This window comes from Bos indicus x Bos taurus, chromosome 26 (genome assembly GCF_003369695.1).
Source record: "Bos indicus x Bos taurus breed Angus x Brahman F1 hybrid chromosome 26, Bos_hybrid_MaternalHap_v2.0, whole genome shotgun sequence".
In the NCBI taxonomy this organism is placed as follows: domain Eukaryota; kingdom Metazoa; phylum Chordata; class Mammalia; order Artiodactyla; family Bovidae; genus Bos; species Bos indicus x Bos taurus.
This window is the reverse complement of record NC_040101.1, coordinates 26,030,629-26,050,891: the sequence shown is the minus strand read 5'-3', so window position 1 is coordinate 26,050,891 and position 20,263 is coordinate 26,030,629. Positions and strand designations below refer to the sequence as shown.

The 20,263-nt window shown below is 45.8% G+C and overlaps 1 protein-coding gene across 3 annotated transcripts in view; it reads left to right on the top strand.

Annotated features, from left to right (window-relative positions):
* Positions 1 to 20,263, top strand: part of SORCS3 (sortilin related VPS10 domain containing receptor 3) — a 633,894-nt gene that overhangs the window by 278,068 nt on the left and 335,563 nt on the right. For all 3 annotated transcript variants that reach the window (XM_027529080.1, XM_027529079.1, XM_027529078.1), the window contains exon 3: positions 2,091 to 2,190. In XM_027529080.1, coding sequence (XP_027384881.1) covers positions 2,091 to 2,190 — 100 coding nt within the window. The remainder of the gene's footprint in view (positions 1 to 2,090; positions 2,191 to 20,263) is intronic.

Below are 20,263 nucleotides of genomic sequence, written 5' to 3'. Positions count from 1 at the left end.
ACTACCAGGGAGTACGGTGGACAGACCTGTGTGGTTGACATATTGCCTGATGACAGCATGGAGATTGGTGGGAGGGGGAGAAGTTTGAAGAAAAGCATCTGATTGGGGGATTGTTGCAAAAACGATGATTCACTAGCCACTGCATTGGAATGAGCATGAGACGATCAGGGGTCTCAGTTATTTAGGAGATAGAATCATTAAGACCCGGAGACTGAGCTGGGTTCGAGAGATAAAGGCAAGGATTTCTCTCATTGGCAGTGATTCCTGGTGCCGAAGGTAGACAGGAGACAGCAGATAAGAATTCAGTTTTGGGGGGATGCTGATTATTAAAGTTCGCATAACCAATGACCATGTGGGGCCTGGAGCCTAAGGAAGGATTAGAAATACTGACGTTTGTTTATTCAGTAAATGTGCCAAGTGTGCATGATGTGTAAGATGTTCTGTACATTTTGAAAGAAGACATGAAGGTCCTTTGTATTTTCATTTATGTCTATTTATTTTTTGACGTTTCAGAATGCCTACATCCTGTTAGGAAGTTTCCAACATGTTGTATTTTTTATCCTCGTAAATGCCCTGTAAGATTAGATTATCCCCATTTTTTTGAGTAGGAAATTTGAGGCTCCAGCAGGTGCAGTAACCTGCACTTGGTCCTGAAACCAGGGATCTGCCCATCTAAGAATGAACTAGAGTTTGCTGTGCCCCAAGTTCATGCTCTTTCCTCTTCTCATAGCATTCCCTGAATTTCCTCGTCCTTGAGGACCTTATGTTGTGGCGAGGGAAACAGAATATAAGGAAACTAATCATGACAATATCAGAAAATCAAAGAGTACATTTCATGCACAGTATGTGCCTTGGGTGTACAACAGATGGGGAACTTTGTACTTGTGCAGAGGAGAAATGAGCGGCAACCAGGGAGAAGGCCAGTGAAGCCTTACCAGAGGGTGGGTACTGAAGCCAGGCCTGGGACACTTGGCTTATAAAGCTAAGCTGTGGGCCAAGGCAGAAGCAGATTAAAGTTAGAAGGTGGGTAAATCGAGGGAGATTAGATTAGAAGGTAATCAAGGAAAAGGCAAGGGCAGGTAGTTACTGTTACCAAGAGAGCACAGGGCCAGAGTTGGAATGCAGGTACCCCTGGGGTCACCTGACGGTAGAGATGGTGAGTAGTCCTCTGTGGCTTCCTGAAGCTCCAGTGGGAGAGATTTCCTGAGTCTAGCTAAGGAAGGTGATGGCAGACAGAATGAGAACCTGATGATACAGGTCCTGAAAAGGGAGGGAGGTGTGTGGGGTGGGGGTGGGGAAGCGAGGCGGGAGCAGCAGGAAGCTCGGCTTCTTGAATCCACTTTTGGGTACTGGCTCTCCCTCCTCCATGGAAAGGAGAGAGGCGGGATGGAAAGGAAGGAGCCTGTGGATTGGTTGGCCTGCCTTTGTTCTCAGAGCCCTGGCTCGTGGTCTTAGTCAGAGCACCCAAAGGAGGAACAGGTAGCCAGCAGGAAATTGGCATGGAGAACGAATGGTAGCCGCTCAGTGTTGCTGGCTCTTCCCCTGATGCACCATTGCTCCTGTGGGAAGGAAGCATCGGACTCTGCTGCGTGTGGCCGGGTTTGGCTGTTGGATCCCGTGAGGCTCCTGGATGCAACACTTCCTGCCCCTCTGAGGGTCTCCTGGTTTCAGGCTCAGTAGGGGGGCGTGAAGGTGGTTGTACCTCAGAAGGTCTGGCCTTTCTCCCTGTTGCTCCCCCAGCAGGGACTCAGGCCTCTCCCCACAGAGCTCTGGGAGGATAGAGGGCTGAGCACCGGAGGCAGCCTACCTCCACAGCTCCTGTCACCGCACCACTTCACAAAGGGCAGGAAAGTAGGTCTCTGAGAAAGTCCGGGAACAAAGGGGAGCAAGCTTAGGTAGTAAGCAGATGCATTAGTCTAATTGCTGTTCTAAAATTAATGGGGCCTTTTATCTCAGAGGAACACTTTCTAAGCACTCATGTAATTTGGGAACAAAGATGCAGGTTGGGGTAGAGCTGGGCTCCCCTGGAAACACAATCCCCCATTTGGTAAAACAATCTTTTCCTTTCTTTCTTCCTCTTTTACCTGCAGATCAACAGATTATGGCACCACCTATGAAAAGCTGAATGACAAAGTGGGTTTGAAGACTGTCCTCAGTTACCTCTATGTCAACCCCACCAACAAAAGGAAGGTGAGAAGGGGGATCATTGGGTCCTGAGCACTCCCTGTGGAGTGGCAGGGAAGCCAAAGGCCAAGAGTTCAGAAAAAGACAGTAGCCATGGAGTCACTTGCAGAATGTCTATTTTATATGTCAAGAGCACCATGGACACTGTAACTCAAACAAGTGCCTTGAGATAGTAGTGACAGTAATAACAACAACAATGGTAAAATGATGTAACTATTTTAGGAGCTTCTCTGTGCCACGGAGGGCTTGTGCTGTGTGCTTTACACACTTTATCTCATGTGTCCTCACAGTGAATCTCTAGGGTACAAATGATTACTATCCCCATTTTACAGGGGAAGAAACTGAAGCTCAGAGAGTTTAAGTAACTTTCTACCTTAAAGCCAGACAGTAACAGATAGTATGGTGATTAACAAATCTGGGATTTGAGAATGGGTTGGCTTGACTCTGGGTTTCCCAGGTGTTGCAGTGGTAAAGAACCCACCTGACAATGCAGGAGACATGTAAGAGATGTGGGTTCTATACCTGGGTCGGGAAAAATCTCCTGGGTGAAATTGTATAAGGTCAGACTTTGCTCACAGAGACCTCTTGGAAGAAGGGGGCCTGGGTTCCACAGAATGATGGATGATTATAGAAAATAAGTGCTGTATGATCTATTGGCTGTGGGGAGATGTGATATTTCCCAAGCGAGGGAGGCACTCCTTCCTATTCAGAAACTTAGGCAGGCCTGGCCCCAGTAGATACCCCACAGATACGAAAGGCCATTTCAGGGTTTCTAATTTGCCAACAAAGGTCCATCTAGTCAAGGCCATGGTATTTCCAGTGGTCATGTATGGATGTGAGAGTTGGACTGTGAAGAAAGCTGAGCGCCAAAGAATTGATGCTTTTGAATTGTGGTGTTGGAGAAGACTCTTGAGAGTCCCTTGGAATGCAAGGAGATCCAACTAGTCCATCCTAAAGGAGATCAGTCCTGGGTGTTCATTGGAAGGACAGATACCGAAGCTAAAACTCCAATACTTTGGCCACCTTGTGCGAAGAGTTGACTCATTGGAAAAGCCCTGATGCTGGGAAAGATTGGGGGCAGGAGGAGAAGGAGATGACAGAGGATGAGATGGCTGGATAGCATCACCGACTCAATGGACATGAGTTTGGGTAAACTCTGGGAGTTGGTGATTAACAGGGAGGCCTGGTGTACTGTGATTCATGGGGTCACAAAGAGTTGGACACAACATCCCATCACTTCATGGGAAATAGATGGGGAAACAGTGGAAACAGTGTCAGACTTTATTTTTTTGGGCTCCAAAATCACTGCAGATGGTGACTGCAGCCATGAAATTAAAAGACGCTTACTCCTTAGAAGGAAAGTTATGATCAACCTAGATAGCATATTCAAAAGCAGAGACATTACTTTGCCAACAAAGGTTCGTCTAGTCAAGGCTATGGTTTTTCCTGTGGTCATGTATGGATGTGAGAGTTGGACTGTGAAGAAGGCTGAGTGCCGAAGAATTGATGCTTTTGAAGTGTGGTGTTGGAGAAGACTCTTGAGAGTCCCTTGGACTGCAAGGAGATCCAACCAGTCCATTCTGAAGGAGATCAGCCCTGGGATTTCTTTGGAAGGACTGATGCTAAAGCTGAAACTCCAGTAGTTTGGCCACCTCATGCGAAGAGTTGACTCATTGGAAAAGACTCTGATGCTGGGAGGGATTGGGGGCAGGAGGAGAAGGGGATGACAGAGGATGAGATGGCTGGATGGCATCACTGACTTGATGGACATGAGTCTGGGTGAACTCCGGGAGTTGGTGAATGAACAGGGAAGCCTGGCGTGCTGCAATTCATTGGGTTGCAAAGAGTCGGACACGACTGAGCGACTGAACTGAACTGAACTGAACTGAAAGGACTGAAAATGGCATTGCACTGCCCAGCTCTCCCCTTGTCATCTGATTTTTACTCCCCAGTGGTTTTGCAAACCTTTTCTTTAGTGAGGTAGGTGCAGGGGTGATCTTAAACCCGTTGTTCAGGTGTCCCTGATTTCTGATTCCAACCTGGCAGAGTCCAAGCTGTGACTGAGAACAATGATTGCCAGTGCTACTCAAAGCAGAGTGACTTGGACTCAAACCCTTAGCATCATAACCCAGAGCCAACCCTTCTCCTCACTCCCACCTGGCTATTCCCAGTGAAGGGCAAAGCAGAATTGGTGACTCACTCCTGGCTCAGCATTGGTGGCTGTTGCCCAAAGATCCAGCAGCTCCAGGGGTGCCCACACCTGGGAATGGGCAGGCGTGGGCACCAGCCAGGTGCCAAAAACCTGATAATCAGGATGACTGTGTACATGCTTGTTCCTGGTTTTAGCTGAGTAGTTTCTCTTTTTTAATCCCAAAGAGTTGTCATTTTTCCATTTTTCAATATTGTTGTTTGAATTATTGAATGTTAGACCTGGGAAGGATCATAGATTTCATCTGAACAAGTGGTTATTGATGGTTTTTGAACTGCAGCTCCTCAGCAAATATGTTTAAAGCTCTAGATCTCCTCTTAGACACATACCCCCCTCCACAAAATTTTTCTAAGAATTTTTGGATGTTAATGAATATCCTTAATCCCATCTCTTGACCCAGGATGTCCATGGAGTCTTGGTTAAGAATCTTTCATGTATAACAATAGTCTCAATTTCCAGATGAGAAACTGATGCCAGAAAAGTCCCCAAAGCCAGGTTTAAAAAAGGAGCCAGAGTAAGAGCCGAGGGCTCCTGATGCTCAGTCCAGGTTTTCTGGCTTCAGACCACGTTTTGCTCCTTTTCCTTCCATATGGTCATAGCGCCAGGCTCTAAAATTGATGGTTTAGTCCGGACCTGGGAGCTTGAGGCAGCTTGCTTCATGATCTGGAATTTAAGCTCAGTGCCATGTCCATGATATGGACACATGATTAAACTTGACTGAATCAAGTCAGCCATGATCCATCTCCACTCTGCCTTATCCTTTTATTAAGAAGGAAGCTGAGTGCAACGGAGGACAAATGTCCTTCCCATGTCGCTCAGATAGTCAACGGCAGGATGGATAGTTTGTTTTTGACTCTCAACATAAAGCTCCTCCCACCCACACAGTGATTTGGGGTCAAGTGAAATCACAAGGAGTGTCTGCACTCTGGGAGAAGAAAGAAGTAGGTGTTTGACACATGGCAGATGTCCTTCAGCAATGATCTCTCACCTATGACTGGACCACAACAAAAGTAATCATATCTTCATGGAGATGATAGATCAGCTATCTTTTCTAAGGATTTTCCCAAGGGGCATATGAGGAGTCATGCCTGTTTGCATCCATTCTGGTAGTCATCTGTCACATATGTTTTCCATTAGACTCCTACTCATAACATATCTTTCAGTCTTCTGCCGTTTTTCTCTACTCCTAGTTTATCTCTTCTTAGTATAACCTACAGGTGGTCAGTCGTGTGGGAGACAAAGAGAGGATAAGACAAATGCTGAGGGTTAGAAAGAACGTAAAGCTAGGCTTTGATGCCCACTGGTGCAGAAGGCACCTCCATTTCCCCATCCCAGAGATGATGTTCAGACCATGGGCTCTCTGGAGCAATTTCTCAGAGGAATTATTGCCCAGTTAACAAACGTTAAGCCAATTATAGGCTTCCCAGGTGGTGCTAGTGGTTGAGAACCTGCCTGCCTACCAATGCAGGAGACATAAGAGATGAGGGTTCGATCCCTGGGTCAGGAAGATCCCCTGGAGAAGGGCATGGCAACCCTCTCCAGTATTCTTGCCTGGAGAATCCCATGGACAGAGGAGCCTGGTGGGCTATAGTCTACATGTTTGCACAGAGTCAGACATGACTGACTAAGCATGCACACACGTGCATATGTTTTAACTTCATAAGAAACTCCCAAACTCTTTCCAAAAGGCCATTTTGCCTGTGTTTTCAGAGAAACACCACCAAAAATGCAGTTAAATCCCATGTAAGAGGCACTGCCACCCAGAAAGCTAAAAGTGCAGATATTTTCTGCACTCAGATCAGGAAGAGACAAACAATAGGCTAGTGCCATGGATTTGCTGGTTTATTTATTTTGGAACTAGCCATAGAAATTGACTTCATAAGGAGACTGAGTGATCCTGAAGTGCTTTCTGAATCATTCAAGGAGGGATGAAACTAAATTCTGTTTCATTTTATTGTCCAGTGTTTTTGATTGTATCCTGAGCCTCAAGATGTTGGCAATGCACAGATATTCCAAGTGGTGACTTTCTCTTAACCAGAATGTTTAAGTTTACTAGACCTATACTTCTCAAGCCACTCAGGAAAAATGATAGATATAAATAAAATACCCTTGTATGCTTCTTTACTGGTGTAGTGATGTGTGGGTCATTATGACCTTGTAATACAACTTTTTAAAAAGGTCCTGTCTTACATGTATCTCAGAGTTTAAACCAGTGGTCATCTGAATTCTCATCTGTCTCAATTAAGCAAGATTCTTTTGATTCTCTCAGCATTCAAATTATCTGTAGCTCCCGATGTTCATCAAGCAGCTAATGGCAGTAGTCTCTAGCAGATTTTTCAGTTAATCTTGTTGAAGTAGTGACTTTTCACCTAATGAGTTACTTATGTAACAGATGGCTAGTGCTTTCCCTGGAGGCTGTGAGTGCATCAGAGTTCTGTCACCCTTAGCAAGACAGTAAAGTATGCTCACATTTATATAGTTGTTCCCAAAGCTAATTGTTGATGTCTTAATACTTTTTTGACAACATAAAATTTCTCAGTGTAGAAAGCTAATAAGCTATTAGGTTGAAAGTAGAAATGTTGATGTGTGTAGAGTCTCCTACTAGTATTAATCTTAGTTAGCATTAATTGAGCATCTACTATGCTCAGATTCTTTTTAGGATTGTTATCTGTATAAATTGCCAGTCCTCCCAACCACTTTAGAAAGCAGGCAAGATAAGGAAAGAGCCTCTCTGTAAATCACACCACGCTTGTTATACTTGTAAATGGTGAGACTTCAAGAGTCTCCCCAGGTTTATTTATAAATAAAGGTTTATTTGGGGGACGAATTAGGAAACATCTGGCAATGCTGCTGCTGCTGCTGCTAAGTCACCTCAGTCGTGTCCAACTCTGTGCGACCCCATCAACGGCAGCCCACCAGGCTCCCCTGTCCCTGGGATTCTCCAGGCAAGAACACTGGAGTGGGTTGCCATTTCCTTCTCCAATGCATGAAAGTGAAAAGTGAAAGTGAAGTTTCTCAGTCGTGTCCAACTCTTTGGGACCCCATGGACTGCAGCCCACCAGGCTCCTCCGTCCATGGGATTTTCCAGGCAAGAGTACTGGAGTGGGTTGCTATTTCCTTCTTGAGGGGATCTTCCCAACCCAGGGATCGAACCCAGGTCTCCCACATTGTAGGCAGATGTCTTACTGTCTGAGCCACCAGGGAAAAATGCTCCCTTAAGGAAGCTGCAATTTGGACTGCTGCTGCTGCTGCTAAGTCGCGTCAGTCGTGTCCGACTCTATGCGACCCCACAGACGTCAGCCCACCAGGCTCCCCCGTCCCTGGGATTCTCCAGGCAAGAACACTGGAGTCGGTTGCCATTTCCTTCTCCAACGCATGAAAGTAAAAAGTGAAAGTGAAGTCGCTCTGTCATGTCCAACTCTTAGCGACCCCATGGACTACAGCCCGCCAGGCTCCTCTGTCCATGGGATTTTCCAGGCAAGAGTACTGGAGTGGGGTGCCATTGCCTTCTGCAATTTGGACTAGTTTGTACCTAAATAGAGTATAGATGTGAAATGCCGGGAGCTACTTGAGTTGAAGTTGTTCTAGGCCATCCTGTGGTGGCATCAGCACTGTTTTAATGGCATTGATCTGCACTAGTTGTATTTGATGTGATTCTGCATTTCTTGCTGTTTTCCTTTCTCTGATCATTTCCTGGGTGATGTCTGAGCCTGGCACTTTGAGCTTGAGGACCAGTGCATTAGTTTCTGATGCGTGTGTCTGAGGCTTGCCTCTGGAGGAGCCCTCTGTTCTGGTGGCATCTGAGCTCCAGCTCACAGCCTACCCTTCGCTTTGTAGGAGATAAACATCCCTGGGTTCCTGGAACTCATTACTGTCAGCTGACTCTGTCCACAGACCCATGCAGAATGACACATGTCAAGGTTAAAAGCCTGCATTTACCGGCACTGTGCTTCGTAAAACAGGCTAAAGTCTTTGTGCCTCAACAAGAGAGGGGCTTAGCTATCATGGGTGTCTATTTAAGAACAAATCTTTGAGTGAATGGAGAAATGCAGGCGGGTTATGGCCTAATTGCTCTGGCTCGAAAGCGGCTGCCACCTGCAGATTTGGAAACAGTGTTTTGGAAACGACATAGAGCACAGAAAGTCCTGACTGCCAGGGAGTGTGATCAAATTGCTGCAGGGTAGAGGTGTGTGTGCCTGTGTGTGGGGATGGAGTGAGGGGGGGGTGGTGTGGGAAGACGGTAAGCACTGATATCAGAAGAGAATGAGGACTTTTTAACACTGAGGTCATAATAAGTTCTGGGCACTGGGCTAAGCTCATTTCTACATTCAGTTTTTAGTTTCTCTCTTAATCCCCTGAGCCCTGGTAGTTTTATTCCCCTTTGGCAGGTGAAGAAACTGAGGCTCAGGCAGATGAGCCATTTGCTTTCTCTAAAGTAGTTGGTAAGAGGGGGTTCAGGATCCCTGCTCACCTCTGTCTGACCACACAGGCCATGCTCTCTACTCTGACCTGCTTCAGCTTGGCTGCCCGTGCCACAGATACAAAGACCAGGTTGCTTTCATTCCTGGATGCGTAGTCACTCTGTTGCCTGGAGCTTTCTGCCCATTACTGTTAGAGGATTATCAGTTTCTTGGAGGAGGAGAGGAGTGTTAGATCTTCCTTTCCTAATTGATTTACCAGTGAGAAGGATAATTACTTCCAGGCTACCCTGCAGAAATACAGTGGGAATCACCACTCAGATTTCTCTGATGAGCCGGCCGTCTCTGTCAAGCTGTTAAGAGGCATTGTGTGTCTGATCAGATGTTGGTTATTTCCATGTCAGCCTCTCAATACAGCAGCATAACCCTGAGCTCTCTTTGACACAATGGAAAACCTCTAAACAAAACACAGAATCTTAAAATCTTGCACCCCCTGCCTTCCCTGACCATGTCTCCTAAGATTGCTGGAGGGTCAGGGAAAATCAGTTCTAAGGTATCTGTGAATACCTTAGAATATCAATTCACAGATATTAAAATCTCTTACACGAAAGCAAAGCAAAAGAAGAATGGAAAAAAGAAAAATAAGGATAATTTTAGGCTATTAAACCATCTGTTAAGTGTCTTGCTCTGAGCAAAGTGTTTTGGATGGGAAGTTCCTGCTTTCAGAAATATGGAGTCTACTCAGCCAGACAGGATGCACACAGAAAACAGCTGCATGCATAGACCTAGAGTCTCAAATGTGAATGCAGACAAGGGCCAGACAGATAGTGCCCGTGAGAGGTGTGGGCCAGGTGGGGACTGCCGTGGTAATCTAGGCTCCTGGTGACTGTCCTCATGTGAGGAGAAAGGCTCAGAGCAGCCACACTGTCATTGTCCCTGTTTCCTGATTTCCTTAAGAGATTTTTCTCTGCCTATTTTCTTATAAATTTATTTATTTTGAAATGTTTTAGATAGGCTAGGATGTGGAGTTCAGCGTGTGGGACCTGGCAGGCTGTCCCAAATTTGCTTGAATCCCTTGGACCCAATTGGCCTCATGTGTCATATTCTGAGTAGTAAGTCTTCAGATAAAAAGCTGGTATTTAGTGTGGTCCTTGGGGCAACAGGATAAGGATGACACATAGAAGCTGCTCTTACTGGGGCCCTGCGGTGCTGCTTTTATGATCTGTGTGAGAGAGAAATTAAGCTGAGCAATGCTCACAGAGCACTCCCTTTGACTCAAAGGACTCACATAGTAGGTTCTGCAGTGCGGAGGGACCTTTTATATCAGGTAAGGGTAAGACCATTAAGACAGGTGGAGGAGGCAGACATTTTCTTTATGGTTCTGGTTCTCCACTTGGGTTACTGAGTGTTCTTGAATAAGTGAGCTTCCTCGCAGAGCATCCATTTCCTTATTTGTATAGTGGCTAGGGTGGGTCCTAAACTATTTGAGGTTCCGTCCTGCTTAGATGGCCTGGCTGGCCACCATTTGGACTGTGCCTCTCAGAGAGCTACACGGTGATATGTGATGATCTGTGGACTTTGGGTTTGGTGGCAGTCAGGTGGGTAGTCCTTGGAAGGTGTGATGCCCATAACTCTTGGATTTATGGCCATGTATTCAGGAAGATGCCCTAGAGAAGGGAATGGCTACCCACTCCTGTATTCTTGCCTGAAGAGTTCCATGGACAGAGGAGCATGGTGGGCTATCGTCTGTGGGCTTGCAAAAAGTCAGACATGACTGAGTGGCTAACACTTTCTCTTCATTGGCCAGCTAAGCCCTGTCATTCAGGTCAGGTCTTCTGAAGTCAGAGTTCCTTGTTCGGAAGGTGGCTGATTCCCTGCAACAACTGTCTCTGCTGGTGGAACTCAAAACGGCAGCATCTTCCATGGCACAGTTGAGGAGCCCCATCAGCATGAGCTGATGCAATTCCCATGAGCATCACTTTCTCAGCTAGGCATGCACAGCCCTCCTCCAGCAGGAAAGGGAGCTGGAGAAGCTGTTTGCATCTGTTCTGGCAACCCAGGGGTGAGGACACCGCATATCAAAATAGCAGGCAAGGGAAGAGCTCTTCTGTGGCATACTTCTTCCATCATAGCCACCTACTTCCTGCAGTCTCAACCAGGCATTTCATCTCTGTTGACCCTGCTTTCTTCCTTCAGAAGAAGAAGCATAATAAGCTATATTTAAAAAGCGAATAAGAGAAATCCTTCTTAGAGCTAATATTTGTTTCTGTTTCCAAAGAGTCTAAAAAAGAATGGATATATATATAACTGAATCACTTTGCTATACACCTCAAACTAAAAACACATTGCAAATCAATTATACTTCAAAATAAAATAAAAATTTAACAACAGTAATAACTTAAAAAACAAAAGTAACAAGTGTTTATGATAGTAATAAAATGGCAATAATAATGATGATGATGATAATGATGATTAGAAGGTGAAATACCAGCTAGCAGCTTTTGAGAAGTTTCACTATGTGCCAAAATTATTCTAAATGCTTCATATAAATTAACCCATTTAATACTTCACCAGCAACTGTATGATGTTGGTACTATCATTAGTCCATTTACAAACAATGAAAGTTTGACACCAAGAGGTCAGTGACCTACTCAGATTTGATTGCTGATGGTCACTTACCTTGGTCTAATGTGCTCAGTAACTCACTTTTACTCATGCTTAATTCTTAGACTCACTGTGTATCAGGGATAAAAGGGCCCTCAGAGACTGTCTAGGAAGGCTGTCACTAAACAGAAGAGACCACTTGGGGACTTGCCCAAGGTCATGAAGTCATTTGCAGCAGAGCCATGTTCTCTGCCAAGCCCGGGAGCTCTTGACAGCTAGAGCGCATAGATCTGATGGAGAACCCTGACTGGGTTCCACGGTGGGTGCAGGTGGGGAGCAGTTGGGAATATGTACTTCCTACCCATCTCAGTCAGTGTGTGTTACAAACTATAGGCTTCATCCAAATATCTATAGCTTCTCATGTCTCTGGTCTCAAAGCCTGAGGGATATCTCAGCTGGAATTCTGTCTCAAATGAACCTGAATGAGAAATCAAGGGTCTGGAATCCAGGCTGCCTCTAGCATGTTGGAAGCACAGAATGGTTGAAAAGTGTGCCCAAGGCAAACAGTTATCAGAGAAATCAGACTGGGTCCTTCAGGGCAGAGTGTCAGGAAAAAAACAGATCGGATTTCTGGTTTAGGCCTCTCTCTGCAGTAGCTGGGGAACTTTGACCAAGTCACTTAAATTGCTGAGCCTCTGTTTCTTAAGCTGTAAAGTGGGGATAAAGACTGTTTACTTGTCCCCTCCTCCTAGGACCATAATTAGAGTAAAATGAGAAAAGTAGTATTGTTTTGGAGGAAACCAACTACAGAAAAGGACCCCTGAGAAGAAGCTGCCCCCAGGACCACACCCTGGAATCCAGGCGACCCGTGAGCCAGCCACAGGGCTCCTGGACCTCCACTGCTAGGCTGCCTGCTTCCTGGCTTCCTGTAGGGAGGAAGCAGACCCCAGAACCTGGGTTTTTTGAAAGCCTCACATCCTGCCCTGTTCAGGAGGCACACCACCACCTGTGTTTTTTTCCAATCATCTTCCCTGTCTTTTAAAACCAAATCTGCTGCCTGACTGAGAGAGATTGATTATTCTGCTGATGGAGAGAAATGGTCCCACTCTTGTTAATTCACAACCAGCTCGTTTTTCTTGCTTCATAAATTAACAGTTACTGAGAGGCTAGAGCAGTGTTTCAGGAGATGAGTTTAGGGGAAAATGTGTGAAAGGAAGGAGTGAAAAGAGGAGGAGAACGGAACTTGGACCAAACTGTCTTCATTTATAACTGATTCCAACTCCAAACCTTTCTTTTCTTGGTATGTTCAGAAAAAGAACCAGAAAGTAGAACCCCAAGAATGAAAGTGGCTAACTTCAGGGACTGAGAAATCAGAATAAAGGAAAGAAGAAATCAAAAGAGAGGTGAATCAATGAGGGGAAAGACACTGGTTTACAGGTTTCCATTTGCCTTTGCAAGTGTGACTCAGCGATGGGGTGGATGTGAAGTGTGGTTCAATTCAAGCTAATCACTTAAAGGAAAGGAATCGAGAGTGATTCTTGGAAATTCACTCTTTAGTCACAAAGTCCCTTTCTCAGCAAATATATGCATGTGGTCCCCTGTATAAATTACTGCAGTGTGCTCTAGCCAAAATTTTATTTAAAGGCTCATTAAAATGATTACTAATTTTTTTTTTCTTTTGCATTTTATTTGAAAATGGGAAGAATATAAACCTATAGCCTGGCTTCTCTCCAAAGTGCCCTTTGAGGTTTGCATTGAGTATGTCATATTTTTTAAAATAAAGATGTGATTTGTACCAAGATTATTCATGCATTTAAGAGGAATAATAAAAATTAGCTCTTTACTGTACTTCATCATGATTTATGTTTGCCTAACCTGTTTTTTTTTTTTTTTGTAATTTTATTTTTATTGGTTTTGGGTTTCTTTAGATGCGTATATGCATCTATGTGTGTATAGAAGATGTTCAATAAAGAACATTATGCAAGCTTTAGAAATAACTGGAAAAATTAATACTGTGTCAGACTTGAAGAAAGATGCTATCCTGTGGCATAGTCTGAGCCAGTGAAAGATAGAGGTGCAAATCAGGCAGACTTTTGGAATAAAGCTTGGGATTTGAAGAGGAGAGAGATGACAATCTCATAGGGGAAAGAGGGTTTGGAGGTCTTTAGAGGCATATTGTGTTTAGCAGTGGCAAGTCTGGAGAGGGATGGGTGGGGCTAGATGTTGTAGACCCGTGGAAACTCAGGAATGGAGTTAGAACTTGGTGCAAAAGGGCATGGGGAACCATAGCAGGCTTCTGAGCTGGCGGCTGATAGCAAGAGAGCTGCACATGAAAAGAACCTCTTGGGCTGATGAGGTGCCCATGTCGGGCATCCTACTCCATCTCTTCTCCCTGCCCTGTCCTCCCTGGACCTTCTGGGTATGTTTTCTGAGCATCATGGACAAGAGACAATTTTGCAGAGAGTCTGGGAAGCCAGGGCGATATATTCTTCCTAATGTTCTGATGCACAGTTACATAGCAAATGGGTCTCACTGCCCCTAAGTTAGAGATGCCTGTGACAAAAACAGCCATCACCACCAGTGAAAGAGATGACTATCGTTTTCTTTCTTGGTGAGCTCAGCCAAGCAGAGAGATTGCTCCTGGCACACGTGCCTTGCCTCCAGCCCGTCCCGCCATTACCAGCCCAAGGTCAGAATGACAGACGTCAATGTTCAGCACGCGCTCAGCTGGCAGGCATGTCCGGGTAATGAGGGGCGAGCATCCTGGGATCCTCTGGCTGCCAAATAACTCCAGGGCAGATTTGGAGGCTGCGAAGCCCCACCCCCGCAGTTGGGGTCAGACCAGCCAGTGCATATGAGACACTGACCTCAGTGACAAACGGGCACCCAACTTGTGCTGGCACCTCCACGTGGAGAGCCCTGGGTGCAGGAGCAGACAGACAGCCTGTCCCTCCACAGCATGAGCGTAACCCTGAGGAGTGGCCCAGGATGTCCTATGATGACCAAACTGAGGAAAGAAATGAACCAGAGAGGACAGAGGTGCGAGAAATGTAGATGACTATCTCCCAGCTGTCAGAGACGGTCAGCGTGCAGCTTGGTTTAGAAACTTACTCACTGTTCCTGTTCCTCCCTAGTGCCCAGCGAGGAGCTCTGATGTGGAGAAAAGGGCTTCAGAGTACACTGCATGCCTGGCTGTGGGACCTTGGGTGCACTGTTTACCTTCTCTAAACCATAGCTTTCCCATCTGTAGATGGGGCTCTCAGTGGGGTCAAAAAAGCAAACCTAAGAATGAATGAATTTATATAGAGTGCAAAGAGTAGATGTTCAACACTGCAACCCCCTTCCACCACCACTCCACTTAAAGGAACCTCAATTTGGCTTCCCCTCTGCTCAGCGATGTCTCCCAGTTTCCAGGTAGCCCATCTCTGATAGCTGATTTTTTCATGGGAAAAGGAATCTCTACCTGTCTCAAGCCAGCATTAGGCAAAGTCTGTTCAACTTCCAAAACAACAGTAAATGTTGTCCCCTCTGCATCCCTTCTATTTCTCCCTCTATCCAGCCACCTGTCTTGTGTACTTTCTCACTGATCCATTGATTGCTTCTATCTCTCTTAATGGAGTATAAATTAAAAGCGATGGTTGCCAGCCTTGGGCAGTATGTGCAGAGCAAGTTTCCACCCATTATTACCCAAGCCCCATTAGGCACATAGAGCTGGTGAAACAGGGCTTTGCATCCAGGTCGGCCTGGCTCCAGAGCCCCAGAGAGCCCTCCAGCGTTGTAACCCCACGGAAAGCCATCTCCATCTGTGCAGACGCGCACACAGTCTCATTGCTCCCTCTTGGTGGTGCACAGATGATCTGTCTCAACACTGTGTGTCTGGGGAGCTCCTTGCTTTGTGGGGGCTCTGTGCCAGGCCCAGGGAGCACACGGGCACTTCAGGCCTGGACCCCACACAGGCAGAGATTGTATTTAAGTGGATCTTTCATTTAGGACTGAGACTTGGGAGAGAAGTGGGTGGTGTAAGACCTCAGGAACTGCAGTTATGGCAGCAACAGCTAGAATGGAAAATTATCCCCATTTTATGAGAAAGTTGGGAAGGCAACAGAGTGAGAATGAATGTGGGTGTTCAAAGGGGGAGAAAGAGAGAGAGAAGAGAGCACATCGAAGCAAAAAGACAAAGGTCTCGCAGCTGCAGAGAGGCCAGTCCAGGCTTCAAACCCAGATTGTCCAAATTGGAAACATGAGCTCTATGATACAATGGCTTATTGGCCTCCCTTGGCTTAGATGGACACTCTGACCTTCCAGAATCATCTCTTAAACACATCTAAAATAGTATCGATATCCAGTGCCATGGCCCTGTGCTAAGAAGTTATGGAAAACATTTCCTGCACTGAGGAGAAGTCAAGGAGTGCAGGGGTGCTGAGTTTCCTTCAAAGTCAGACGACAATAGACCAGGGAGAATGGAGTGGCGTGTCACCTGCAGAAGATGCCTGAGCATTCAGTAGTTCCCAGGAGTGAGCTGCAGGGCTCTGCTCTGGCATTCCCACGAGGAACCCCCATAGGGCAAGGCTGGCTGGTCCCCAGGGGGCTGTTTGGTCAAGAAGCCACTTTGTGCAAATCCTGGCTCTGCCTCTCAGCAGCTGGTGTCTGGGGCACATTATTAACCATTTCTAAGCTTCTATTTCCTCATCTGTGTAATCATGATATGCAAGTACCTACCTCATAGGCTGAGAGGAGGAATAAATGAAAAATACTTGCAAATGCTTAGCCAGTAACTGACTCCAGGTGTCAAAGTCAGTAAATCCTACTACTATTACTCTTATCATCTCCCTGATGTCAGGACAACTGATGCCTATAAACAAGGGGTAATCCCATGATGGGGCTACCCATTGACAAACGGCCCTTGTCCTAGCTGGGTACTCAGGGTCTTCTTGGGCATCACGTGATCAGTTTGGAGCAGTGCAGAGCTAGTAGGTGATTTGAAGGTTCAAGCCTCTCATCAAACTGATGAAGAAACTAAGTCCCCATGAGAAGACTCTCATATACTCAAGGTTACCCAGCTTCTTAATGGCATAACTAAGGACTTCCCTGGTGGCTCAGATGGTAAAGCATCTGCCTGCAATGCAGGAGATGAGGGTTTGATCCCTGCGTTGGGAATATCCACTGGAGAAGGAAATGGCAACCCACTCCGGATTTCTTGCCTGGAGAATCCCATGGACAGAGGAGCCTGGTGGACTACAGTCTATGGGGTTTCAAAGAGTTGGACACAGCTGAGCAAATAATGCTTTCACTTGCACGGCTTTGGACATCAGAGTTCTAGCTTCAAGCCCAGTTCTCTTCTTGTGAAGTGGCACAGAAGACATTGGCTAATGCCAACAGATCTAGGTAGATGGGTGGCCAAGGAGGATGCAGACAACTGGGAGCTCCAGTTGAGGTTCTTGTGTGTCCAGTAAACTTAGAGCCTGCAGGGCACTGGGATCAGAAGGGGCCAAGTCAGTCTTTAAGACCAGGGTGACTCAGGTGGGGAGTCTCCCAAGGGCATCTGGCTATGAGTAAGGTCCTCAAGGTCATCTTGGACCTAGAGCAGGCCAAGGCAGAAAAATCAGAGTCTGAGACAAGGCTGAACCAAGAGGGAAGAGGTCCAAGTTGGAGAAAGAAGGTGTGCTACAGTCAGAGGGTGAGAAAAGATGCCTAATGGAGAGACCAACCTGAAGGGAAGAGAGCTGGAGGAAAGGGGTGCAAGGCAAGCCTGGGCACAGGCTCCTGAGACTGTGAGGTTATCGGCAGCCTGTTTTCATGGGGGTCCTTTTCCCTTGTTGGGGGATGGTAGCAGGAGAGGCACTTGACTGATTAAAACAGTCAAGCCAGGCCAGACAAGAAGGACAGACACAGAAGAAGAGTAGCGGAGAGATAGGATGCAATTATCCAAAGTGGTCTTTGGCCTGAACCTCCGATCTTTAATCATCCCTGGGGAGACAGTGACAGGAGATATATGCATGGACGGTTTCCTGACGCCACTCTGGACCTTTGGAGAGGAGTGAGTTGATGTCAGAGCAGACTCTTAGCACACAGGTTAGCTCCAGAAAGTCGGCTTGGAATGATAAAGCGCTGGCTTCCTGGTCTCAGCCGCCCTGCCTTGATCCCAAATCACAGTGCATCAGCATTCCATAGCTCAGAGGAGAGCAGTCTTGGAGACGCAAGGTTGTAAAAAGTTATTTCTTGAAGAAGATTTCCTCAACAATAATAGCTTCATGACGCGGCTGTCTGGAGAGCCCATCTTGCCTCCGCTGGACCCTAAGACAGCTATAAACGGTTTAAAGTACTCTGCATCACCCTCTCCTCTCAAGCAGCTATAAAGATGCTTTCCTTAGAAACCCCCAGCTGCTTGTGTATGAACTCACGCATGCTGAGTTTACCCTGAACTCCTCAGGTGAGTACTTAGGGTCCGAACCATCAACCTCTAGAAGTGATGGAGGGAGAGGAAGTGGTAAGGAAGGAGACCCTTACCCCAGTCATCCTTTCAAAAAATGATACCAGTCAGAATGTGTCATTTATTTTTAGGAATTGTCACTTTGATCATGGCATTCCTTACTCAGAAGCTTCCACGACCTGCTCAGTATCACTAGGCAGAAGTCTATACCAATGTGTGGTTTACCTTTACAGGTTCTGAGCTCACCTGTCCATGCTTCTCTTTGTCCTGCTCAACTGCATCAGTTCTTTGACCTGGGACAAGTTTTTAAATGCGTCAAGAATCACTGGTCTAGTTGGAAGAAAGAAAAAATCATTTATCTATTGAATATGTTGGAGTGTGTTTCTTGTGTCCCTGGCCTTTGCTTTCAGGGAGACTTGTCCAGAAGGGTGATAGATGTTCTGGGTCACAGAGGAAGGAGGTGCTGGCTCTACCTGGCAGGGCAGGAGGGCTCATAGTGAACCTAATATTGAAGCCAGGTCAATGTATCAGGAAGGGTTTACTGAGGACTCATGGTGGGGGCAGGTTGCAGGGGGTTTCTGGGCCGAGGAAATAACATGCATGAAAGCTTAGATGTATGAGAGCATGAAGTATGTTCAGGAAGCCCCAGGTCTTTGCAGGGGGTAGACTGAAAGCCCATGTGAGGAGGTGGCAGAAGAGGAAAGAGGTGGTAAAGTGCTGCAGAGGAAGGGTCTCCTGTTCTGGGCTAGGTAGTGGAGTGTTAACGTTTTGTTCTTAACAGAATACAGAGTAGGGTGTCATTGGATCAGATCTGTTGCTTAGAAAGGTCACGCCGGGAGGTAAGGGTGAAGGATGGTGAGAGTGACATCAGAGTCCAGTATGACATTGCCTTATAAAAATTATTATTAGAATGATTGCTACTATTGAAATAATTATTTAAAAGATTAGAAGTCATCTGAATGCCCAACCACGAGAGATTTATTAGTCAATTAAAATGCATTAGTGTGGTAGAATATCATGTAATAATTAAATATTAGGTTTGTTGATATGAAAACTTCTTCATTATATATTAGAAAAAAAGAAGTTATAGACCTATGTATTTGAAATAGAGCAAGTGAAACGCTAGTGACTGACATGGTGCTCTGGGCAAGGGATGCTGAGGGCCTGGACTTCTGCAGTGGTGGAAGGTTGAAGAGGAAGGTTGGCTTTGAGAAGGGCTAAAGACATGGAGTCAACTCAACTTAGAGTTTATTTGGATGTTGCAATACAAAAGATTTTAGGGTGGTTCTCAGGATTTCAGCTGAGTAGATAAATGAGTGGGGATTGGGGATATTACTTAGACATGGATGAACTACAGAAAAAGAACAGGTTTTGGGAAAAAGATAATCAGTTTGGTTAGGGCATGTTGAGTTTGACCTCATGGAACATCCAGGTATGAAAGTTTTAGGCAGTTGGGTCTAGATCTTAGGAGACAGGCTTATACTTAAGAGCGCACGTAAGTCTTGGCAAACAAAGATGAATTCAACAATAAAGTATGTTTGTAGTTCTTGTTGAACATAGGATTAAGAGCAAATAAACCCAGTGTGGCATCAAAAAAGCAGACATTTATTAAAAATTTACTCTGTGGTTAGCACAGTGCCAGGCACAGGAATCACCAAGATGAACAAGAGTTAGTCTTTGTCCAGGGAAACACATTACGATAGAGGTGTATTAAGTGCTTTGGTAACAAAAGAGGAAGTGATTAAGTCTACTGAGAGTGGTTAGTAGAAGACGTGGAACCGAGGTCATGTTTGACTTAAGTTTTAAAAGATGAGTGAGAATTTGTCAAATGGATTAGTGGTTGTAGCTGAATTTCACTTTAGAAGGCATGTTGTAGAAAAAAGTAGGTATTAATTTGAATCCCAGGAAGCTGAATATTAAATCCATTAGAAGCTTTCACTATAAAATTCAAGTTCCATTCTGTGTGATTGCTAAAACTGAATACGTGTTTTGTAAGTCAGTTTAAGTTCTCTCTGACTGAATAGCTCATGTCACCTTCACTTACCATGAGGCAAAGCAGCATTGAATACCTGAATACGGATGGTGCCTGTGATATGTTTTCCTCCTGTTCATCGCAGCCAAGTCAAGCATGGGTTTTGGATGGACAGCCCTTCCCTAAGCTCCAGGCAGATGCCCCTGGTTGCTTTAATAAGAACGGGTGAATGCACCCTTTCTCACCTCTCAGGGGGTTATTGAAGGTCACTTAGCAAAGTGGTGGCGGGATGCCACTGCTGCATGTACCTTGCCGCACCACCAGGCACTTCCAAATGATGCTGCCCACATGTTTGGTCGCTGTCCTCTGGCAGTGCTTGTGTGCACTTCTGCCTTGAATTATGAGGCACAGCAGTAAGGACTGGTTCACATTTGACCACCAGTGGG